The following is a 26,606-nucleotide window of genomic DNA, read 5'->3' on the forward strand; positions in this document are numbered from 1 at the left end:
TAACATCAGGAAATTGGTGCTCATCCAAGTTTTTATGTCTTTAAGGCAGTTATGGAGTTTAGTTAATTTACACGGATCATTAACTAGCTAAACCTGTCAGTATTAGCTCTGTTATTTTAGCACAGTATCATGTAGCCTATTTATAGCCACCAAATGCATATTTAAGACCATTTTACAGGATTCTCATTTTAAAGCAAGTCAGCAAGTGTCTGCGACCAACTCACAACACTAATGCTAGCTTAATTAGCTCCCTCGCTAAGGTTTAGCTTATACAACCTGCTAGCAACAATCGTCTTTTGCTTTTCAGCATCATCATTCTACAGCTATACATGAGAGGCCTGCTTCTGTCTACCTGTTTTTGAAATTAAGGACCATTGTTTCAAAAAATTGTAAGAATTTTGAGGGTAAATCAAGCAAGTCAGTAAGTGTCTACGACCAACTCATGACACTAATGCTAGCTTAATTAGCTCCCTCGCTAATGTTTAGCTTTTACAACCTACAACCTCTTTTGCTTTTCAGGATCATTGTTTTATGTCTAGACATGAGAGGCCTGCTTTTGTCTACCTCTTTTTGAAATTAAGGACCATTGTTTCAAACCATTGTACGAATTTTGAGGGTAAATCTGCCAACGTTGACTAACCAGTGTGTCAGCAAACAACCAATTACTCATCAAAGTAGTTGCAGATTAGCTAATTGTCAATTGATGGACTACTAGACTAATTGATACACTGTCATTTCTGTATTACCACAGAGTTTGGGTATAGGTACATAGTACATGAGTACAACTGTTTGCTGTTAGTATCAGAGGGAAAAACTAAAACCAAAGACAAAGCTCCTCTCAGCGTCTGCAGTCCAACAAGGCTCAAGTTCTCACAGCTATGCCAACTGTGTCTTGTTTGCCCCCCAGGGGCTCGAATGCTTGTACATGCGGTATGAGGGTTGAGTTTGTGGAAGGTCTTGGCTAGAATGACTCTGAGAAACTGGACGGGGAGTCGAGGTTTAGGCAGGGTTGTTGTGGTTTGAGTGGATCCTTGAAGCAAAAGCAGGGAGGAGGAGGAGACCAGAGCGCTCTCTCCTCTACCCTCCACGTCAGCGGTCTCTGTGACCACATGCTATAAATCAGCGCCATGACGCTAACCGCTCACACAGGAAAGGAGAGGTAATGCTCTATTCTGCTGCTGAGTATGAAGAAGGAGACGGATGTAGCTTCCTGACTGCTTATGCACAGATTAGTCATGTTTCCCTCCATATCCAGCATTAAAAAAAGCCGAATTCATGAATGGGATGTTGATATGTAATAATCCTGTTGGCAGCATAATCCTGTTAGGGAACGGCGTGAGGCAGAGTTTAGTCATGAAAAGGAACCATCATATCACATTTTATAGATTAGAGTCATTGTAGCAACACCTACACACCTGTGACTGTTTAAGAGCTAATGTGGAGGGAGTGTTAAGAGAAATCAGAGGCACATGTCGTGCTGATCTCTGTTTGATTACACAATACTCCAAGTGTTTTACTGTTAATCCAAAATTACCCAAATTTTTGTGATGATACTTTTTCTGTAAACTTCCCAAATATCACTTTAGTGCTTTTAGTAACTGTTAATGCTCATGCTAATTCTATCCATTTCCTCCTGCGTTTATTCCGCATTAATTGCTGCTGCTTCAGGAAAAGCTACACACATCACTTCCTGATTGTGCACGAGAGCAGTGGTTCCCAACTGGTGGGTCGCGGTCCAAAATGGGGTAGTGGGACCATTCTGAATGGACCACGGGTGACTCACAAACATGTCAAGTTTAGAAAAAAAAACTTTATTTTTAATTACAGTGACTTTGCAGCACATAGCTTTTGTTTTGAAGTGCTGTTTCCTGCTTTAGAGTGAGGGAATAACGGACAGCTGCTTAACAGAGACACCAAACTAGCTTGATGACATGGCCAAACACAAGAATGACGCTGAGGATATTAAACTCTGCAGACCTAATGACGAAGGAGAAATGTGGACCTTGGGGATGTGCCAGTTGGGAACCACTGCACCAGAGGATGTTTAGTATTGTAAATTAAAAGCTGACTGATGGCTGATTCAGACTTTAATTCCTGTTATATTGATAAGCAGAGGTGTGGACTTTAGTCACCAGTCTAGTTACTTTAGACTTGATTTGACAAAATCAAAGAAGACTTGCACCTTAACTTTTGACTTAAATGCAGAGCCCTAAGATTAAAAATTATGCTTTAAACACGTTTTAGGGATAATGACAGCAACGAGTCAGGTTGTGTTAGCAGGAGGGGGACGTGTGTTTGATACAGCAGACCAGTTTACAGACAAGTAAGGACATTTTTAGGGACAAAGAATAGGACTTGGACTTGGGACTTGTTCTTGACACAAGACTTGGACTTGGGACTTGCGAAGCAATGACTTTAGCCCTATTCGCACAGGACTGGTATTACCTGGGCACCTCTAGTAATTTTTAATAACTGTGGAGGTTGTCTGGGATCTTAACACTGTGCTAATCTGCAATATATGTAATTTGTAAAGTAAAAATTCCACCGTCATTTACCTACCATATTATGCCAACTACCATATTGGCTTTACTTTGTGTCCATGTGAGTAGGGCTTTTGTCTCACCTCTATCAATCAGTGAGAAAGTGTTACTTATATCAGTTTCATATAGGCCTTGTCATACTGGACAGGAGAAAATGTTGTTCAGTCACATTTCCAGATAAATAGTAGCAACAAAATTTAGGCTACATGAAATAAGAGTTAGAAAAGAGCATAGAGATAAGAGGAAGGGGCACGAGCATAGTTCATATTGGAGAATAAAATCATGATAATATTTACTTGCAACCTAATGTGTGTTTGCTTACATAACTCGAAAATTTTATTCCCTTTAAACTAATTTGTGATGTGTGATGACACAAAGTAGTATGCTGTATCCTCTCGTGATTGCTTATTTTCCTTTTGTGCACATTAGTTTATTACCTGCCCTTGGGGGGAAAATGGTTGATTTATTGTTGCTGGTAGAGCTGGATACCATTTGCATTTTTCAGCACTAATGGCACAAATATACTCTTTTTTAATATTTGGTACAAAACCCATTTTTCTTTTAATGAAGATATTAAATGTTAAAGGTTCCCTAAAATTGGCAGAATTTTGATTTAGATTAGGATCTACTTTATCAAAGAATATGTAATCAATATAAAAGTTGAAATAATCTGCAGCTATTTTAGTAATAAAGTAATCATTTCAGTCATTTTTTATGCCAAAATGCCAACATTTTCCGAGTTGCAGCTTCTCCATTGTAAAGCTCTGCTGACTTTCTTTGTCCTGTGTGATAATAATTGGTCTCTGGGGAAAGGACACTTAAATGTTTTCTGACATTTTGCACACCAAACTATTATTTGCAATTCAACTGATGATGAAACTAATCCCTAGTCGCACTACCTGGTGCTGCTGCAGCCATATTTCGCACTGATGTCTGATGTCCAGCTGTAGTTACAGGGAACAGACACATGAATTCAGCCTTTCAACCCAGTGCTGCTCTGCACTTGAATGTGACTTAAATATTCATTCACTTTGATGTATTACACAAAGTACTACAGTGTTTCTTGTGTCCTCGGGGCCTGCAGCTAACCCAAACGCACTCCTCTCCCTCCCTCCCTCCTTTTTTTGTAATTTTGCAGCTCACTCAGATTTCATTACTCCGGGCATTGGACTGTTCAATTAAACTTTAATTGATCAATATTAATGCAGCTGAATCCAGCCTCAGTGTGTAATAAGAGCTTCTTTGCTGTGCTTGCTGCAAAGGAGAAGCTCAAATATCTTCCTTTCGAGGGAGATGATACATGAACATATTGGGTATTATTTCAGGAAACCATTTCCTGTAATAGCAAGATTTTGGTGTCAGCCTTCAGCTGTGTCTGTTTGGTTCCTGTCCTGTACTTGTCCACCGTTACCCATGCTGCCTTGCAGTATGTACTGGATGTTTTTGTTGATGTGTTACTCTGACCTCAGGGGAATCACTAACAGATGTACCCCCCCCTTCCTCCTGCTTTGAAGTGTGCGTGTGCACTTATATGTGTGTGTGTAGATAACAGCCTTAATGTAGCTGCATTTGATGTGTCACTCAGCACACATCACCTCAGTCACAGGACCCACAGGCTCTAATATTAGAGCGCAGATGATGTCTGATGCATGCTGCCCACAGCCTGCAAGACTGTAACCTAATTTAATCTGGAAGAGAGGACAACAAAACTCATAATGAGGGACTGTTTGTTATTTATGAGGGGGAAGGGGGTGGTGCAGAACAGATGAGGCATGTCTAATAATTTTTGAAGCACTGGTGGTAGACTTGTGTTTTTTAATTTGGCTTTGGTGAGGGACATATGACCTGAAATGGTGTTATTTTGTATTTGTTTTTATTACCATCTGAACTCCAAAATGAGCCGGTGGGTTTGAAGGGCATGTAACTGTTGCCGCTGTTGTGTGTGTTACAGTTTGGGTGGGAAAACGGTCATCATGCACATGTTACTAGTGCTGGCTGTGTGCCCACTGTGATGCATTTATGCGTGCCAGAATGTTTGTGATGTGTAGGCTCATTAAACGTTGTTGGTTTGTGTGGTACGACTGGTGGCTGTCATGCACCCATGTTCTGCTGAAGTGCACACACACATCTTGTGTGGTGATGATGTGATATTTGAGGAGGATTTGCATTTTACTTAAGAAATTAGCTGTGTTTTTTGATGATAGCTTCAATATCTACATTTGGTGTGAATATAAAATTAAAAGGTTGGTGGAGGTAGGGTTGTGCATTTTCCCCCAGTCACTCAGGAAGGCTCAAGGAAAGATATTTGTAGCTTCAGGGAGGGTTAGATAAAAAACACAAAACAAAGCAATACAAAAAAAAAGAAGGAAGTCACAGCCTCAGCCGCCCCGCTCCTCTGATAAATAGAGTATAGTCCCTAATGAAAATGAACATTAGCCGTCTTGATTGAAAACGTATCTGACAATGGTGCATAATTTCCAAACACATTGCCGAAAGAAAACCTTAGTGTTGTGTAAGGCTACGTCGTCATGTGTTGTGTCAGATGTTTTCTTTCTTTCTCTTCAGTCCCCTCCATGTGTTTCTCTGCTCTCCAGACAGCTATTTTTGAGCAGCAGATGAGCAACCAGTTCAAAATGCGGCGTCTCCTGCTGCACTAGTCGATTGATTACCTCTGCAGTCTCCTTCGATAATGCCACTCTGCTTCTTCCATTACACGCACGAGTCGCTGTGACCCAGCTAGCAGCGCTCCGTGCCCTTTTATGCCCTGAAATGATCCTTAAAAGCTTTTCACCAGGCTGGAAGATGAGGCTGCAGCCTTTTGGTTGCAGCTGGTCAGGTTTTCCTCTCATCCAGAGGGCTTTTAGCTGTCATTACACACCCTCTCGGTTGCCAGATTTGATGTTAATGATGGTCAGAGCTGCAATAGAGGCCATCTGACCTCAGCGAGGCTTTGTTACTGTCCTCCGACATGTTGATTTTTTCCTCCAAAAAAACTGAACATGTGATTTTTTTGAAGCAAAACACAACAGAGCTGATGCTGCAGCTCCCTCTTCGTGTTGGTTTTAGTGAATCCTCATCTTCAAGTCATTTATGAAATGACAAGTTTAAAGTTTTATGCTTGTCTCATGAATTAGAAAGGTCAATCTGCCAATACTGGATGCAAAAACTGCTTTAAAAATTAAAAACTGTTCCCCAAAACACCAAGGCTAAGAACTATGACACCTTTATCATAAAATACAACAAAAATAGAAACTCAGGGAAACTACGAAAATAAAGAAGAGAGTCAGTTCTAATGGAGAGAGAGAGCACAGTATTAACTGTCTAACCGTGATTGTATTTATTTTTTCCAGCTGTCGTTTGTTGACCTGCTGTGACGCAGCACTGAAACCAGACCTCAGCTGAGATTAAACTTAGTCCACCATCACACCTCACCACGCTGCCAGGTCAACATTAGTCAGCCAGATACAGTTATGGCCTACTTATGGGTCCAAAACAAGTGGGTGAGTGTTGTGGGGCAGCTATGGTCTATACAGTTGAATCTGATGTTTCCATTACAAGTTTCCATCACAAAAAGACAATCAAGACTTGTTCGTTTTTTACTAGATATTGACGCCAAGTTCTTAGGTAGAGTCACATGTTAGCTGAAACTGTGGTGAAGGAGCACACTGCCTTCTTGGCCAGGTCTCTCCTGAAAAATAGTTGGTTAAATAAAGGAAAAGAAAAAGTCTAGATGTATTTCAGAGTATGGTTGCTTTGTAAAAACAAAACAAAAAGAACATGAGCTTGCAGACTGTCTTCCAGGCTCTGATGCAGTGAGCATTCAGTATCTGAAGGAGGCTGGTGGTCTGCGGTAATGAGAGAAATAAACAGGACACGGATCAGCTGCAGTGCGACTCATTGTTACTGCAGATCTCTGCTTGCTTTCTCTTTCTGTGTTGTTTCACTTGTCGCCTATGTATTTCTTGGACATTGCCTCTACTTTTATTTAGGGAAATCCATTTTTGACTTCTTTTGTTATACCTTGATGCAAACAAACTCCTTTTTTCATGAACAAAAGCAGCCAAAGTTCATAGACATAAGATGTTAGATGTTTTCTCAACACAAGCAGCTGTACAACAACTTTGCCACTTTGTTGGTCACTTGGGTCGGTGTAAACAAGCTGTAAACACATCATTGACATATTATAAGTGAATATTTGAGCTTGCAGTTGCATATTTACTCATTTAGCAAACACAAAGAGCATTCATTTGTAGTTGTTTGTTGGGGCACTCTCTTTTAGCTCAGTTTTTGGTCTTGAAGGAAATATCTGTCTCTTAGGACGCATTCACACTGGCGCTATTTGGTCCGCTTTAAACAAACCCTGGTCCGCTTCAATGGATAGTTTGTTTTGTTTTGAGTGGTGTAAACACTCATTTGAACTCTGGTGCGGACAAATATTGAGTGAATCCTGGTCTGCCTGAAAACTGGGGGTCTCGGTTCACTTGCAAGTGAACCCTGGTGCGGTTCGCTTACAGTTGGAAATGCAAACGGACTATTAAGCGACCCAAAGAGAGGAAGTGACGTAGCGCGCATTGCATTTTGGGTAGATAAAAAACAAAGCCAACAGCACGAACCGGGAGAAGCAGAGTTAAAAAACCGAAAAAGTTGGAAAATGTCTCGTGGGCAGACGTGGAGTAGTGAGGAAGTGTAGGCACTTATTGATAAATGGTCAGAGGACTATATATCGCAGTTGCTGGCTGCCGACTGAAGGGCATGGATTTCCGTTTTCGGTCCTGGCCAATTGATGAGGCAGGTTTTCTTCTTCCTCATGCTTTTTTTCTTCCTGGTCAGTGGCCGTTTTGGGCAATACCGCCCCCAAACGAGCAGCTACTGTAACTGCGTGATGTTGTCCAGGCGGTTTGGTCCGCTTTAAGTGCAGTGTGAAAGTGAACCGAACCAAATGAAGGTGTGAAATCTTTCGGCATTCCCCGCCCAATCGAACTGAGTCCCCCGGACTATCCTGGTGTGAATGCGCCCTAAAACTGCTAAATGCTCCACTGTGATCACTGGCTAGTTGCTAACGTTTGGTGCTAAGCAGGTTGCTACATAGGCATACAGTCATTTTATCGGAGCTGTTTCGCTGAGAACATCTGCTCTTGGCTGGAAACAGGATGACACTAAACCAAAACGGTAAATTAAGGATGCTAAAATGCTATGGTGTGCAAGTTTAATAATAAGGTCTAATTTAAAAAAAAAATATGATTAAATTAGATATATTCTTTTCAAAGAATATACAAGATTACAAATCTGACCAGACACTGAATGCCAGCTTTCAGTACCTGACACATTTTGATACTCTAGCTCATCTAGCACCTACAGTTCAGCTGAGGAGGACGCCATTAATGTTTACATCTCGAGCTGTCACGAGCACGAGCCTCTGCTCCATGAGTAGATATGCTTCCTCCTGCGTGGTGATACAGTGTGTGGGTGTAGTTCGGTAGAGAGAAAATAGTTCCTACATGAAACTGCTCACAACAAGGTCTGTGGATTATCTTGAGTAACCGGGTCATGATTTTTGGAAAGAGACATTGCTGTTGATATTTTAAAATGTACTTCTTTGGTACTTTGAGCACCACAAGCTAAGTGCCATCTAATAACACACATATCCAAGAGAAGGCAGACATCTCTACCGCAGATATCTGCAACACTCAGCAACTCACACCAAAACAATCTAGATGTATAGCAACATACGTAACAGGAAAAATATGTATTTTTGATTTTGGGGTGAACTGTCCCTTTAATTAGTAGCCATTTGTTATCCACATCCATTTTCCTTCCTTCTGCGTGGCTTCAATTTAAAGACCTTGTGGTAACTCACTGCTTATTTACATTGTGTGCCTTGCTCACCGTTGCTATGTCGTGGAGATGATGACTTAACGATGAGGTCATGACTGAAGAAGTGAAACTCCTTGACTACAGCCCCAGTCACAACAAACCACGCCTGAGCTATTTTCTCCCCGTCTCGAAGAAAAGCTAGCCTCGGCTCCCCACCATATAAAAATGGTTTAAAATTCTCCCCTTTCTCGCTGCATCACCTTTGACCTTATTTTTTAGTATCAACCCTGAGCTGGTGAATAGAGAAGGAGGAAAAAGTGAATAATAGATGATCCATATATGATTCATGCTCGGCTCTGTTGTTCGTCTTTGTGACTGGGTAACCCATTTCTTTGTGGTTAAAAGCATCTGGAGATTCCTCCTGCTTGCGGTGGAGTAACATCCTGTCGCCTGCCACTTGCTCTTCTAACTGAATCTATTTTAGCTCTCGCGTTCAGACCCAAACACACTCTGTAGTGCTTGTATTAACTTTTAATAGCTTGTCCTGTTTTTGCTCTTTATTCAGAGACTGCGGAGAGGTTGAGATAAATATAGATAGAAAATGATCCTTCACTCTGATGTTTACTATGATAAATAAAGCATCTTGTGTCAGGATCAGTCAAATATTTGGTTCTTTGGAGGAAGAAAAAATGTTATATAGGATGTGTATTAAACAAACTTTAACAGTATTTAGCCATGCAGATAATTTTAGGTAGGATAGGTTTTTATGCAGGCTTTTCTCATGTACTGCTTGTACGAAAAGGAACACACACAGTTTGGATATAAACAGTATGTAGGTCATTCTCGGGGCACTAATTTGTTGGATATACGAACCGTTGCATGAGGATAGGTTGTTTTAAATATAACTGTCTTAAAGATTTCTGTGGTCACTTAAATACACTGGGTATGACTAGAGTTTGTGATGCTCCCTCATGGTTCCCCAAAATGTTCATAATATGAAAAATAAAAGACATTATGAAATAATCATGTGAATAAATTGTGTCAAACATAAATGAACCAATTAAAATAGTTAAAGAAATTATTCAGTTAAATTAATCGTTCGTTTTTATAATTACACTTTTTTTTATTTTAATTTAGTTATCTTATATCTTTTAGTTTTTATGACCTCTTACACTCCTGTTAGCCAGAGCAACAAAAGTGACATTATTCTGAATCAAACAAATAAATAAACTGTAAATAAACAGTCCACGGACAGTAACTTCACTTCCCATCTTAACAAGGCTGCTTGTACTGATTTATCTGTGTTTATCAAAGTAAACATTGTAATATAATTTTATAATAATAATAATAATGTATATAAAAATAGAGCTATCGTGCTACCATGATATAAATGATGTTCCTCTATTTTCAAATATGTTTTGGACCATCTGCGGTTGAGGATGTTTTGGCCCAGGACCTGTTAGCTTCAGGCCCCCAGAAAGCACACAATTTTTATAGTGGCCAATCAGTGGAATTACAACTTTCGGGTCCATCATATGATGCCATTTGGACCAAAAAACGTTTTTCCCATGGGCCTACAGTTGGAAGGAGACTCCGTAAATCATTGGATATACATTTTTATGAGAATAATAACCCTTGTTTCACTGTCTGGATTTGATCCCTTTGGTCTGATAACATTTTGAAAGTCTAGAAGAGCTGTACGATTGAATCGTTTAATCCCCATTCTAGTAAACGCAGGGCTAAACCGCAAGTTAGCTGCTCAACCGAAATCTATATTGCACTAGATGATGTGGAAGATCTGCGTAATTTTACACTCAGTAAGCCTAACTTTTTTGGCTTCATGCATCACTAAAGGAAATGAATGGGGCCCCACCTGGAACACAACAGTCAGTTATACATACATGGTTAGCTTTAGCCTCCATCTTTCAGCATCATATTATTATGTAGCATGTACGTTCATATTTAAGATAGTTTAACTTGGTTCTTGTTTAAAATAAGTCAACTGAAAACATTAAAACCCGGCTGGAGACAGAGTTTTCAACTAACTCACTGAGTTTTAGCATGAGCGTTAGCTTATGGTAGCTAGGCAAGGCTAATACAATCTGCTAACTCTGATAGTAATTTCAGGTGACTAAATCTTTGGTTGTTGGCCAGAAATGAGAAACTTTACTTCATGTGTACTTCTGTTTGAAATCAAAGACCCATAATTAAAAAAAAGAATACAGAGAACAGAAGGGAAAACTTGAAAGGCATAGGCACAGTAGCTAAAGGTGGCGTGGCTCGGTGTTTCATTCTAGCCAGACTCCAAAGAGAAAACCCAGCATTGTCCGTAACAGCTGACACACAGCGGTCTGTAATTGAAACCTGGCTTTAACATGAAGGTTTCTCTTCTTCCATCATTACAGCCACATTTCTTCTGCTGTGACAATGATTAGTAGCTGTGCATGTCGTTGTTGCTGCTGTGACCTGGAGCTCATTAAAAACACAGCTGCTGACCTCTCACGACGTAAGGGCAGAATCTGAGGGGTTCAAAGGTTTAATCAGCATTTGTTTTGTGAGGCCTTCTGTACCCTCAGAGACAGTTGTGTGGTTGACATTTTGTTTGTGGGCTTTTTTATATCATGCATGCTTGAATCTGGACTCACTGACCTTTTGGTTTACTCAGTGCTATTGTTGTTTGTCACGAGATGGAGCTGGGGGTTTGGTACAGTGGGCAACAGATAGCATATGTCCTGCTGTTGAGGTGTAAATTGGTGTAAAACTTGAATATTTACCTAGCACCATGATTTTTTGAACATTTCACATACTCATTGGTAATAGCTCACTAGACATCCGAACACAAGACGTGTGTTCTGGTTGTTGTTGCTCTCAGCACCACTGATGTCCCAGGAATGTTCTTCCTCTGCTTTTCCCTGGGGCGTGGATGCTTGTTGCCCAAGAGCGTTTCCGTTTTTTTTCTATCCACAGAGGAAGAAATGGTGTAGGCGTACATCAAGGACACATGTGCTCTTTGACAGTGCGTAAGAAGTAAAATACGTCCTGCGGAAGGTGGTGACATTAGCCAAATGTCAGTTTTTGTCAGATTATTAAAATTCCTGGACACACTTAATCTGAGTTTGTACATTTTGTGGACATGAACAGATATTGTCCCGTTGCTGTGACTACACATACAGTATTTAATCTCTTCTCTTTTTTCGGATGATGTTTAATCCTTTGAATCCTTGGCACATGCAGACCATGCAGACAAATACAAAAGACACACATTTGTTGTATAAACACGTGCAAGGGGAATGTGGATGCCAGGGATTCCTGAGGCTGTCCTGACCCAGATCCAACATGTCCCACTCATCACGAAGACACACACACACACACACACACACACACACGCACACATGCATTCACATACTGGCTCTCTCGTGCACAACTCCAAACAATAGAGTCTGACCTGCTTCACACCACATGGGGCTCTGCTCCCCTCCATCTTTAAAAAAAGATTATTTAAAGAGATGGTTCGCTTTCAGTAATTTTCATATTAAATGTACCTACAATCAGCCGAACTCATAGTGCGTTTTTTACATAGTGTAGTATAGCGTAGTACAGTATAGTATAGTATATAAAATATACGACTATCTTACAGCACAGAGCTAATTTTTCAATAATACACAAATGCATCAATGAAGGTGCAAGTAAACAATGTGATGTAATTTAATTTCTCAGTCCCATGTTTAAATTGAAGTTACAAACTTAGCTAATATAATATTTACATAACACAGTTGCCAGTTTATTAGGTACATCTAGCTCAAATTAATGCAGTCAAATACAACAGTTCATGAAGGCTATAATCATATGTTATTTAGCCTGCCCTCATTTATATAAATGGTGTGGAGTAAATACTTGACACAAATTGGATCTTTTAGAAAAAATTCAAGTGTCCGTGTGGTAATTACAACTTAAATGTTGTTGTTTTTACAGGAGACATTTTGAAATGTCGCTAGGTTTGGACAGTATCTATTTTTTCGTACCTTCACACCTTCCTGAAATTTCACTGGGGTATGTGGCATGATGGTATTTGTGTGCGGCGCGACATAACTCTGCCATTGTGGGCCAACTGTTTACAGTCCTGTAAATCCCCACGACTGGCAGTTGCCATTTTTGTCAGCTCAGTGACCTGTTCCGCCAATAGAGACTGACCTTTGGTGACACGTGATGTGCACCACATACAATAGATCCTCAGCACACCCTCTCTATATGAGTTTAATCAAAAGATAAGTGTCTGTATTTTGACAGTCACGAAAATCAATCTGAATATCCTGGTATACCGTATTACCATGACACCGCCCAAGCCAACATGTCACATAAAATTAATGATCACTGAATTCTATTTGGCTGCTTTGGTTTTAAGGTCGTGGACCCTCGTGGCCATGTGGACTAGGGAAACCATAACTTGGCGTTTACTGTGGCAGTTGAATAAAACAGAGTTTACTTTATAAAAAGGTAGCGACCATGTGTCAGACCAAAAGCAGCATGCATCCAAGAGGAAGCTATGACAATTGTGGACACAGCACCCAAAAAAAAGCAAACATAGTAAGAGGAAATGCCAAGTGGACAAAACCTAGGTTTCCTTTCACTTTCACTGGCAATACTGTTCACAAACAGTAGCCCACAATTCCTGCACATTATACCTTAAATGGTGATTAGTATTTTCGGAGATTATGCCTTTAATGACGACCGGAATCAAACCAGAACATCATAATTACAATACATGGTATGTGTCTTAATTACTAGGCCACCATGGCACCCTTTAAAGGTTTCAGCTGAGCTGTTGCCTCTAAAAACTATGCTCTCTTATCTTGACCACCCAAAATACTTTAGAACTGTGTGCAAAGGCATAAAAAATACATCCAAGAGTTTGTTCAACTGCATAGTAAGAAACAGTAAAATTCCCCCAAAGTTTCTCTTAGTAAGAATGTTGTAATGCTAAAGCCAGACTGAACGCAGAGAGACTTTGTGAGTGGTTGGCCTACTGCCCCACTTCCCTGTCTGGTGCCACCTGTATTTACATCATACACCTTGTGAGGGATACCCCTTCATCAAACTCACTGCATTTGGTTTGCTTGTGCTGTATGCTTGCCTTATGCACAGCCCATCTCTTACCTGCGTGCCAAATTAAAGGGAAGATCTACCAGAAAATACTTAATTACAGATATGTAACATACCTCACATACCTGTGACCATTTTGTTTACTTTTTTATAGCTGTTTTTTCCATGTCACTGTTTTCTGTCACTCCCCACATGCACATACAAACCACTTCTGTCACACAGAAGCCTTTCTATAAGGAATTATGGGAAATGCAGTGCAGTAGAGCTAGATGTACAAGCATTCAAACTCACTCAGCCATCCGAGGGAAAACATTGTTTAGAGTATCTAAGGATTTCCTGTCCATCATTGCTAAATTTCAGTCAGTTTGTTTGGTTACCATATCTCATTTGGATGCCCTTCTCTATTCTTTTCTCCTCTTTATTCTGTGATTGGTCACAGCAGTTTTTATGCCAGATGGAGTTGGATTTTACCAGCCAGTGTGGGCCACACACAAGCAAAATGAAGTTTTCCTGTCCTGCCTGTGCAGTAAATCTGGCCTACCACATGCTGCAGTTTGTGGCCACTGTGCCGTCCCAAGGTGCCTTGACAGAAGCCAGCCCCTTTTATGGCCGACATTCTCAGTATGGTGCTTATCGCTATTTATAAACCCAGAGTCTGTCACAGTGGCACAGAAACCTGAGATGGCAGTGGAGGGGACGGGGAGCTCTGAGGGAGGGAGGAAGGCAGTGACGGGTGAACATCATGCTGAATTTGTGTTTCTGTGTTAAATGGAGCCTGTCACATGAATGACTGATCACATGGGAAACGATGACTTGACACTGAGCATGTATTCTGCAGGGCTGTATCGACTGTCATTCTTGTTGCAGGGAAGCAAATGAAAAACATTAACATTAGGTGTGCATGTTTAAATGAAGGTATTATCCCATATGGGGGTTTTTGTTTTCGCATATAATAGTTGTTAATATATTGGAGACAACTGTGAAATTTTCCCATTAAATTTCACCTATTTCAGGGGTTTTCTGTGCCAACAAACATGACAAAAGTTAATATTCAAGAGTAATCATTCTCTAATTTTTAACAGTTCCCACAATGATTTGGGGAATGTTAATAGGAAGTAGCTGCAGTCACTATTTTAGGCTTATATTTAGTCACATTTTAGGACATTGACACCCTTCAAAGTATGCCGAACTGGCTATTTGAAGTTCTTGTTTGCAATGTATCCATGGATGTACAGACAGCTATCACTGGGATTAATTTTATACTGAAGAAAACCTTAAAACGTGATGATTCTAAGTTCTGCGGTTATACGGAGCGTCTCTTTTCCTATGGTTTCTTAGCGGATTTATGGACATGAACTGGTGAATATAATGATATCCTGGGAGCGTGTAAGTTACACTACATCTAATTATATGTGTCATTTCGTTTTGTTAATATTTAATTGAGTTATGACTCAGAGAAAGACGCAAATTGCGGCTATCAGGCGCTACGTTAAGTGTTTAAAGTACTTTAAATGCCTCCTAGAGCTGTGTGTGTTGAAATGTCTATTACTAAGCTAAAAATACAGTATACTTTGTGAAATGTAACAGTAGCACAAGTAGAGAAGTGAGTCATGACATCAGTGAACTGACTCTCCAAGTATTCATTACTCAGCAGTATCTGTCTAAAGTTTGCTAATGTAGGTTAGCTACGTTGTGACCATTAGCTTATGTGACCGTTAGCTTATGGTGGCTAATGTTAGATTAGCCATCATAAGCTAATGGTCACACCAAGTATAGCAGCAAAGCCCCTTAATGTATTGAACTGAGCAAGGATGTGCTTTATTGCTCATTCTTGCTAAAATGTATTGTTGCTCCTGTTATCACTCCTCTCTCACAGTACCATTTAGAGATTTAAGAAAACACACTTCAACCACACCCATCCTGTGCTTATGTTACAGTCAACTCTGCAGTACACACTAGGGTCATATGAGGGCTTTCGTCTTTTTTGTAATGTCCTTTCTATGCACTTTATCACAGTGGTACCTGGTTTACAGGTTTATAGACATCAGGGGTATTTGATGATAATCCATAGCAATCATAATACAGTACAATAACCTTTATTTCCTATATTTTCATAAGTAGTAACACCCAAAAAGTGATACATATGAGCTGGATTATAGTCCTGCAACCCTAAATGTTTGGTGCAAAAAACAAGCCCAGACAGAAGTGTTGGATCAATCAATCAATTTCATCACATGGAATACACAAGGTACATCACCAGTGAAATGTGATCCCATCAGCTCCTTTAACGTTTGCACTGTAATTTAGTTATTTAGCTACATTGTTGGCTGTTGCATTATAATTGTCCATGTTTCCGGATGGTTCTGCTAATCCATGGTTCCTGGTTGGGGAATAATTAAACTGTCCCGACCCCAAGAAGACAGCACATGGTTGCTCCCTCCGAACATGGACAGCTCTGCTCTGCAGCCACCTCTGATTGGCATATAGCAGTGATCCACAGCAGGAACAGGACAGCACCTCACCTTCCCTCTGTCACAGCTGTCCTTATTCACCGTAAAGCACAAGCTTCTTCTCCGTCTCTCACCAGAGTCCTCTGCTCTGTCAGATCAGCATAGAAAGAGAGTCATTTTCCAAACTTGTATAATGGCTAGAAAGAGACTAGTTCAGCTGGTGCTCATGTTTTTCTCTTTGTTTACAGATTTTTACATTTGCAAACATTGACCTGGCTAGCTAGTGGAAGTTGACAGCAGGAGAGTTTACAGAATAATGAATTGATTTCCCTTATCCTCATAAGTGACGTGCAGCCACATGCCAACCATAGACAGCACCATCAGCACTTGCAAAATAGACACAAGAGGGTAAATTCCAAAATGTTGATAATAGAGTAAAGTACCCTCCCTTATCACAGCTACTGAGAAAGTGATCTTTTGCTCAGTATTTACTCCATTAAAGTTCAGTCTTTACATTATAAATAATGTAAAGACGTAATGTTATGTAATAATATTTTAAATTCTAGGAGTTCAAGTAATCTTAGTTGTTCCTAGTCATCCTGATCGTTCCTAATTTGGACTCACAGTATCACTTACAGCCATATAAGGCTGGTACACTGATCAAATTCAAAAAGTCAGACACTCTTGGTGAACAAGTAATCTTCTCAAGCGAGGAGGAGCACTGCAATCCTCTTTTTGCCAAATCCTAATCCTTTTTTCAACGTCAGGTAGAGGCAGTGCCATCCTGTCTGAACATGATGCTGCATCCTTCTTTTTCTTTACTCTCTTATCTGAACACACATGGGGGCTCTAATTCACATCCTATCATTCCTCCATTAGTATTCTATAGAGCCGCCTGTGCATTTAAGCTCAGAGTTGACGAGCAGTGGGGGGAGCTGGAGGGAAGCCCAGTGTTAATCTGTGATTTATGTGGTTCGGTGAGCGTTTGGACGGGCCCGAGGAGAGCGTCACGCTCCATCTGCCCATTGTTGGCTGACTGGAGTGGAGAGCTGGCCTGGAGCCTGCAGCCTCTCACCTTCCTACATCACTATCTCTGAGCTCCCGTCTCATTATTTCCCCAGCTCTGGGCCTAGCTTTTACTGTCTTTATCTCTCCTCCTTTTTTTTTTTTTGTCTTTTCAAATCCCACGTTTTCTTTTTTTCCTCCCCTGTCATTATAAAAACAGCCCGCCGCACCATTTTTTCCACTCTCTCATTGTCCTCCAGCTCTCCTTTCTTTATAAATCTCTCCTCTCACTCTCCACGTGTCCTTGTAGAAGTGCACAAATTGTCCCTTCTTCTTCTTCTTCTTCCTGCCCCAGTCCCCCGCCTCCATGCGTCATCGCAGCTCTGCTCAGTTTGTCACCGACTTCTCCAGTGTGGCAGCTAGAGAGGGGTAAAGAGAGGGAGGGTGTTGGACAAGCAGCAGCCGAGCAGCTGAACTCAGTGGCGGTGTCAGCAGGAGTGTGAAAACAAAGACAGAGCAAGGATTAAAACAGGATGCGTTCGTGGCTTTTTGCTGCCTTTTTGTTGCCCTCCGATAGGGTCAGAGGTCAGGAAGTCTGGCCTCGTGACCGGATCTCTGTGGAGCCATCAATGGTATACATGTCAGGAAGCTTTCATACAGAGGTCTTCACGTTACATAAAACATGATATTGAATGTATGATTGTTCATTATTGAATAATCTGTAGGTTCCATGGGTACTTTACATGTCAAGTCAGTTTTCAGTGATAGGGAGTATCATGCAGCTGGTGGAAACAGTTATGTAATGTCTTCTGTGGCTTTTTCAATATAATTAGACTTGATACTGCAAATATATTAAGTCTGATACATCAGAGCTTTCAGAAGATCCACACGTAACTATGACTTGGTTGTTGGAAACTGATAATTACAATAACTCTAATATGACATAAACTCAGTAAAAGTAGAATCAAGTTAAAATATGGGAAGTGGAGAAAACAGTGGCAGATACTTTGCCAAATTTCAACCAGTAACTGAAGTGTGGTAAACTTCACTCCATCTTACCAGCGCCCAGATCTTCCTGCTCATCTCTCAACTTAAATCCACCAGATGACACGTTCACTGGCTCCAGGGCTGTTGAGACAGAGACACTTTTCAAACCAAGATGGCAGTGGCCGGATGGCTGAACTCGAGGCTTTAAAACGGTAGTCCACAAACCAATGGGTAGCATTACGGTGGCTTTATCCATAATTTTTACAGTCTGTGTCAGCAAAGTCAGACCAAATGGTGAAACTAGGCAGCGCTGATCAAATATAAACAAAAATTCTGTTACTGCTTCGCCTATTTCTCTCCTAAAATGTCTTCATAATCATATTATAGCTCACTGTGTAGTTGTAATATGAGATTGTTTGTCACCAGCCAGCTGCCATATTGTTTCCATATGGGAAAATCGTATTATGTCACTAATCAGTGGGAATGTTTTTCTGGTCCACTGCAGCACAGTGCATTCTGGTAGCTGTAGGTTTGCTATCTCTTGAGCAAAAGCAAATGCCACAGCCCGTTTTCTTTGGTTTCTCTGGCCATGTAGCAGCCTTACAATGTATCCAGGTACAGATCATATGTTAATACCAGGTGTAACTGGGGGCCTAGAATTTAGGATATATATCTTCTGCATCGCTATTGACTGTTTTTTTTCTTTTGTAAGACCAGCAAATGTTTGACATAAAGGACTTTAACTATTATTTAATCATAAAACTTTTTGTTGATTATTATTAGCTTGAGCAACCATGAGCATTATGTTCCCCACAGAGAAGTCAGTGGGCTTATAGATGAGTTTAGGTGGCTCTGTGGGGATAATTAAGCCACTTATCATTAATTATCCCCATGATAAACACTATGTAAGCATTCTTCTTTTTAGGGAAGCTGAAATAGACTTGCACAACATTCTCCAATGCTTTCTTCCGCCCCTTAAGGAAAAATCAATGTGTATCTTAGCCTCTGTCTTTTTTTAAATACTGTAAACCTGTTGCCTCGGCTCCACTCCTTAAAAGATCACTGAGATTTATTCCCACGCTCGAGTGTCTCACCTACTGCTGGTGTGTTTAACACTGTTGACAGAAAGCTAAAAACCTTCAGGGACGGAGGGGGAGTGCAGCGTCTTGCTGTGGATCGACTGATGCGTGTGAATTGTGTGTGAAAGAGATGTTAATGATTTCTAATGAGGCGAGAGCGATGTGTTAATGAAGTCACAAAGGGATTTCGAGGTTCACAGCGAAGGGGTGTCAGCAAAAGATGTAGAAAGAAAGTCTCCAGCGTTTATTGGAAACGTCACTCTGGAGACTAATGATGCAACGAAATGTCACATATTAGTCAGAAAGCATCAGAGACACTACAAAGAAAATAGTGTACATGGATTATCAGGATGATTTAATGTTGTGTCAGTTAAACAAAACATTTGTGGTATCTTGTTATTAATCATTTGTCTTCTTCTGTCCCTCAGCTCTGCCCCTGCAGAACGAGTCTCAGTCCATCCAGAATGGGGACAAGACTTTGGGGAAGGACCTCCCGACTTCAGATGACTCCGCCATCACAGATCTCTCTCCTAAAACAGACTCCAGCCCCATAACAGAGACCCCCACCAAGACAGATGACTCCTCCAAGACGGATGCGAGGCCATCCACCCCGGGCAGCAGCCCTCAGCCCAAGAAAGGTAGAGTTACGGATGTTAAATATCTGTTATATACACACACACAGGAGTTTGTCTTGGTCTAGCTTGCAAAGTCCAAAACAGCAACATGACGATGAATCACATTTGCACTGACTGCAGAGATTTGGTCCCATTCAGCCAGCAGAGTGTGAGTGATTTCAGCCGCTGATGCTGGGCGATAAGGCCTTGCTCGTTCGAGTTAATCCCACAGGTGTTGGATGAGGCTGAGGTCACGGCTCTGTGTGCAGGCCTGTCAAATTCTTCCACACACAACTGGGAAAACATTTCTTTATGCAGCTGGCTTTGTGCACAGGTTTACTGTAATGTTGAACCAAAAAAGGATCTTCTCCAAACTGTTGCCACAAAATTGAAAGCAGACTACTGGAGTCTGCATACTTTAGACCAGATAGTGAATGTTGTAAACAAGCTCAGCTCAGTAAAGCCGGGCTCAGACTACAGGAGTTTTGGACTGCTTTATCCTCGATTCACCCCTCCTCACAATTGGAGGAGAAATCCTGTCTGGGACCTCAGTCAGTACAGATGTTTGCAGATTATCTGGTAATGTGAGAAATTGAAGCTGAAGGACCACAACAGTCGCAGTGGGTCCGACCGCCGTACTAACAAGTGGTATGACCAACTCGACGCCATACTGGGCCACAGACCGGCATATTCTGGCACTACAGCAACAAAGGACTCGGCAACCTTGTTGCTTGAGGTCTATTTCCTTCTGAATTGTAGTGGAGCAGAAGTATAAAATGAAAATACTCGTGTAAACAAGGATATTTTTGAATCCTACACACTGCAGCTATGACTATTTCTGTGCTTATATTTTTCAGCAGCAGTGTTGTTGGTATTTATAATGACAAGCTATTTTTTTATAACACAGAAGAGGGACTGCTGCAGTGTGTGGTTTTGGCACTTGTTTGCTTCATTTGCAGGCATCAGGCAGATAACAGTGCTGGGATCAGATAGGATGCTGGGTTCCAGGTATAAAGGTAATTAAGGCAGAGCGACGCAGGAGGGAGATTACGGTGCTTATTTGAATGCCTGTCAACCGAACACAATGCAAGGTCAGAGTTGTGGTATCGTGGTGTTACAGTAGCAAAGAAACAAAGCTACAATTGCAACTGTTGGGAACTGGAAACAGAAACAAAAGGCTGCAGTTTTTATCCTTGCTTCTGTTACAAACTGTTTCTACCTCTTTTTCACAGTATTAGTTGTTAAATTGCAGATAAAATGTCAAATGTGGAGTCAGCATTTTCTCCTTCTGCTGTTGGCCGTGTGTCTGTGTCTCAGACTCATTTGTTTTCTGGTAAAAACCTGCTCCCTGTTAATCGTTCATTTGCTCTCATAAACACTGCAGTGCCTCCACATTGTCTGGAAATACAAGTGTTGAAGCCTGTTCTCATCCCTCGTCAAATACCAACGCTTTGCCATACTCCTTTGCATGTGATACTGATATTGTGATTTTTAAAAGAGACCTTAAGACATATCTTTTTAGCTTGGCTCTTAATTAATGCTGCCTCATCATTTGTTGCCTCTGTTTTTAAGTCTTGTCTTGTATTGTAATGTGTAGTTATTTACTTGTTACTTTTTCTTTCCTGCTCTGTGAAGCACTTCGGGCTGCATGATTGTGTGACAGTTGCCATATAAATAAAATTTTATTTTATTCTATTTATAAAGAGTGAGAAAGTCCAGTCCATATGAAGTGGGAGGTGGATGGGACATGGACCACAGTTCGTTTGCCTTGTGAAACCAAAAGTTAATGTTGTTTTAACATAATGTTACGTGTCAGGTGACATATTTATGTCACGTTACGTTACTTCCAAACAAAAGTCCAGTCAGACAGCTCGCGTTTAAATGTTTGTTTCAACAGCAGAACATAGAGTTTGGCGTCTAGGCTCCGGCCTCATCGCTCCACGCAGATATGTTTACAAGAGATATTGGGGAGTAATGATTAAATATTCCTCCCCTGAGCCAGAGCCTGCAGGTGAATGCTGGGCTGGAGGTGGGGCTGAAAGAGCGAGCAGCAGTACTGATGCAGGGCAGCAGCAGCATAGACAATGCAAAGAGAGAGCTGGGAAGAGTGTTTTGTGGATGACATATGGAGAGTGATGTATGATATGTGTGTATGAATCAGTGCAGCTTGAGTTGACTAGCTTGCAGGCATCGCTCTGTTACTTATTTGAACCCAAAACATGATCTTTTTTTCTGAATCAAGTAGTATCATTGCCTGAACCTAACCCCGTCATTCTGACCTACTATTTCTTCTAATGGAAGTTTCAGTGTATATTGAGTCTTACCAGACAGATGGTAGTGGCTCTAAGTCAAATTGTCATTTGTTATGGGGGAGACGGGATGTATAGATTGGAGGAAGACTGATGGTGGAGGTGGGTGGAGGAGGGGGGGAGACTGATGCATTAAGTGACGTGTCAGTGGGGACAAGACCTTCAGGCCGATGAGATTTATTTTTCTCTCTTGCACTTCACAGCGTCTGCATATCAGCCAGACTGAAACGAACGAGGCTCTGAAAGGTGGGGAGGAAATTCAGGTTGCCATGGAGATGGGGCTGAAGTGCTGCAGGGCCCTCTGTGATTGGTTGAGAATGCGCGGCATACATATTACATAGCTCTGGAGGAGAGCCACAAAAGGAGACGGGCACCCCAGGGGTCCTGGTTTTTCAGCGGTGTGAACGGCTCTTCAGTCGTGGCTTTTTCACAGCCAGTTTGAAGGCGGGAAGAGACGCACAAATCCTCATGTTCCACTGCTGCGTCTATGAAAGCGTACCAGGATTCATGCTGATTATCTCTGCAGATGAGACCGGCTGAAAGACAGATGTTCATCACAACTGAGCCACACCAGTTTAAACACCGACAGTGTGCAGAGAGATGGGGCTGCTCCGACCATGAGACTGAACTTCCTGGAGCATTTTTACTGCCATGATAAGTTTAGGAAGAAGTTTTATACATACACCTGTATCATGTTAAAGGCTTACTTCAGCCAATTCCTTGTGCGAAATCCATCAGTGTAAACAATTTTAGTTTTATTATTTGCAGATTTTGAGGCATACTTTGTGTCTCTATACTTCTGTCACCACCGTAATGCAAAGCAATATGGTTTCTTATAAATAAACATTAAACTAACACTTCAGTTCACATCAGTTATCTTAATGGGAACCTTGCCATCTAATAATTAGTGTTTGAACACACTAAAATGATCAGTGGTGGTTTGGACAGGTGGATCAAAAAGTGACAAAGTAGGGTTCCATGTAAGTTATTAATAACTTGCAGAAACATAGAGGTGCCCGCTGCCCAGTAGCTCAGTGGTTAGAGCGCATACCCCATGTACAAAGGCACTGTCCCTGCAGCAGCAGCCGTGGTTTCAATTCCAGCGCACAGTTTGTTGCATGTCATCCTCTCTCTCTCCCCCCTTTGCGCTTTGTCTATCCTATCTCATAAAGGCATAAAAAGCCAAACAAAAAAACTTACAGGCATGATCTAGTTTCCCCCCTGAACACACATAAACACACATACACTCCCTGGAGAGTGCAGTGGTGCTTGTCTGTGTCTTGCGATTGTGCTACTATAATGCCCAAAGTTTGCAGAGTAGGTGGTTGATTGACTTTTTTTTTTTTGCATCCCATGCATCTTTTTAAATCATGTTATATCCACTCCTGACACTACTCAATATAACAGCACATTTGGCACTCACTCTCTGCAGGAGCCCCTCCACTTAAGAACTGTTGAAGATTTTGGTGTCCTGTGCTCCACCCTCTCACAACTATCAGTTGTGTAGCCTTGATTTCATTCTTTTAACTCTTCTTCTTTACCTTCTCCTCCTTCTCCTTGTCCGTCTTCTTCTGTCTCCCTGTGTGCAAATGATCCTGCAGTCTCATGCCTTTTTATGGGCATTTACAGGGCGTTAACCTGAACTGACTAGGAACAATTGGCATGCACTTTCAACTTACGAGGACAATGGGATTCATTATTATAAGAACACAGGTGTGAACAATTCTGGGGTTTAAGAACACTTCATGAATCTGATGTAGACTTTTCTGAGGACTTTTCTTAAGAAAAAGAATTTAAGAAAAAACTTGGGAAGGCATTGGTGAATTAGGCCCTGTCCCTGTTTTTCTGCACAACCCACAGCCCTCACTACGAACAGTTTTTTGTTAGAACTACTCTCTGCTGAAGAAACTGTATTATAATTTGGATGAATTAACCCTTCAAAGTTAGACAGCCAAGACTGAGGGTTAGATTACAGTGAAGTGAGGACTTCATTATGATAGAACAGCAATAAGTCTTTCCAGAAATGGAGTCAGCTGTTGTAAACTGGACTGTTTCTCTGGCACAAATTATTTGCAGGATTGTGGATTAATCAAAGTACACTAACAGAAAGGAACAGGTTGAATTTTTAAATTAATTTTCAGTGCTGTGACCACCACAAATCTCTGTTTGCTGCCGCTGATCCGGGTCTAAGACTTGGTGGCAGCAGGCTCAGCAATGCAACCCAAACACTCTTCTTCTCCAGCTGCTTCTGAGAGATCCCAAGACATTCCCAGGCCAGATGGGATATCTAATCCCCCTCAGCGTGTTCTGGGTCGGCCTGGGGTCTTCTCACAGCTAGAGTTGTTCCTGGAAAACCTCTAGAGGGAGGCGTTTAGAGTGCATCGTAATCAGATGCTCAAACCACCTCAGCTGGTTCGCTTTGATACAAATAAACAGAGGTTCTGCTCCAAGCTCCTTCTGGATGTCTGAGCTCCTCCGCCTACCTCTTAATACCCCCTGGATGTGGGTCGGAGCCCAGACACTCTACGAAGAAAACTCACGATCTCCTTCTTTTTGTCACCATGTAAAAGTCAAGTGAAGGCTGCTCTGATTACTATTTATATATCAACAAAGGAAAAATGACTGTAATGTGAAGGAGGTCTGTAATTATCACCTGAAGCAGTTGCCCTCTGCTTTATCGACTGTTTTATTCTTTGAGCTACCTACTCAGTAACAAACAGCAGACAGATGCAGTCAGGACCTAGCTGGTGAATATAGCAGAGCATTTAGCAGCTAAAGAATCAAACATTTCCCCCAAGTGGCCAAAAGAAAATCAGTTTCTGCCGGTTTAAGATGAATGATTCAACTGAAAGCTTCATATTTTCTTTCTCTCTACAGATTCAATGACGTCAGAGCAACGACAGAAACTCGCCAAGGAGCGGAGGGAGGAACGAGCCAGATATATCGGTAAGATGTGACTAAACAATCAAATCTTTTGAGCTTTTTCAACTTTGAACGAATTTGACTTTACAAACAAACAAAAAAAAACCTACTGGTGATGCATGAAGCAGGAATTGTTGTAACCAACTTGATGCATGCACATCTTCTATTCCTAATGTAGTATTAACTTTCCTCTGTCACTCTGCTCTGACGGTTGTTGTCTTTTATCGTTTCTCCTTGCATGGCTTTCAGAGCATCAAACTCAGGTGCAAGGTAAGGGGCTTCACTAAAACTCTGTGTCTGCGATGGCAATCGTGGTGCCTTTTCTTCTTCCCTCCATGAATCGATTATGTTTTTGGTTTTCCGTCATCTCTCAGTGGAAGATTTTGAACCCACTGACTTAAATGTTCCGCTCATGTTACGTTTAAATTTTACTTTATGTTCTTCTGCATTCCCACCCAGCGTGCATGCCCCATACCTATAATCATGGTTTTACTTTGTGGCTGCAGAATGAAACTTTCCCCTCTTATGACAATATTGTTCTAGCCCCAAAACATGAGAGACTATATCTAGTTTTTAACGTCTCCCTGTGGATGAAGGCAGCCAATCAGAGGAGAGACTTGTGGGTGTTTCCCTGCAGAGAAGTCCCATGTAGCCCAGGGCGTGAAAAATGAGCAGTCATTACTATAAACTGAGACCGGGCCTCTTAGACAGATTAGATTTAATTACTACTTCCATTAGCATCAATAATGTGGTCATGCTGCAGCACAGTTAAAGGGGAATTCTGCTGCTTTTTATTGATAATATCAAAGGTTTACTCAGCTTCAGATTCCCTGAGATAAGTTTAGTCTCCTGCAGTCTGTAATTACATGGTGCAGCGCTAAGGCTCATTTCATGTGGAAGATGCAATTTGTTCAAAACACTGTGTGCATAATGGCATGTAGGTCACAAAACATATTTGCTGTTTGTTTATCCCATGAACAACAAAAGTATTTGAACACATTTGAGCATTGTTGTTATGCGACATCTGCTCCGCATTGACTGTTTTGTGCTAATGCTGCAAAAATGAGAATGCGAAAGGCACGCTCACAAGCATTAACCAACATATTTTTCAATCCCGCTGCACCGAACGCAGACATAATTGAATTTTTTTCAGGAATTGGATTTATGGAGGAGTGAAGAAAGCTTTCATTATTGTCAATGAGGCTCAGACTTGTGTGCCTCATTAAGCGAAGATGAGCTGCAGAATACTGAACTAAATACAAAACACGTCTTTGCCTCACAGCATCACTATACCCTTGCAGAGCTGAATCCACTAAAAAGTATTTCTAATGCCGTCTAACTCGCAGCAATATGAGGTAATGTTGAAACCCGTCATGCCATTACTTTGGGTGGATCCAGCATGTAACACAAAACATCATCCTCCACTGTTTAAACTCTCCCCTGTGCTTAAAATATGTTGTGCAAACAGACTTACATGCAAGTGATAGGAGAGATGTCTAACACATAAGAGAGAGCGATGCAGCTGCCGTCCAGCATACAGACGCTTTAATTTACGAGGATTGATTGCTGTTTAATTGTTCCTCCAAGAAATGAGCCACAGCAGTGTATGTGCACAGAGGACCAGGCGTCTGCTGCAGGGTGCTGTAAAACACAGCAGGGAACTTGTGCTTATTTACTGTTGTGAGGATTACAGTGTAATGAACACACTGTCTTCCATCTGCTTCACACGCTCTGTTTGAGCATCACGAGTTTAAGTGACTGTACACTATTGGATCTGAAGAATTGA

The 26,606-nt window shown here is 41.3% G+C and overlaps 1 protein-coding gene across 7 annotated transcripts in view; it reads left to right on the forward strand.

Annotated features, from left to right (window-relative positions):
- LOC126384034 (MAP7 domain-containing protein 1-like) overlaps positions 1–26,606 on the forward strand; it is a 57,549-nt gene that overhangs the window by 4,989 nt on the left and 25,954 nt on the right. For 5 of the 7 annotated variants that reach the window (XM_050034862.1, XM_050034861.1, XM_050034864.1 and 2 more), the window contains exons 2-4: positions 19,404–19,613; positions 24,776–24,844; positions 25,070–25,090. In XM_050034862.1, the coding sequence (XP_049890819.1) occupies positions 19,404–19,613; positions 24,776–24,844; positions 25,070–25,090 (300 nt within the window). The remainder of the gene's footprint in view (positions 1–19,403; positions 19,614–24,775; positions 24,845–25,069; positions 25,091–26,606) is intronic. The other 2 variants (XM_050034863.1, XM_050034866.1) reach the window with 1 other exon arrangement.

The sequence above is a fragment of the Epinephelus moara genome, chromosome 22 (genome assembly GCF_006386435.1).
Source record: "Epinephelus moara isolate mb chromosome 22, YSFRI_EMoa_1.0, whole genome shotgun sequence".
Taxonomy (NCBI): domain Eukaryota; kingdom Metazoa; phylum Chordata; class Actinopteri; order Perciformes; family Serranidae; genus Epinephelus; species Epinephelus moara.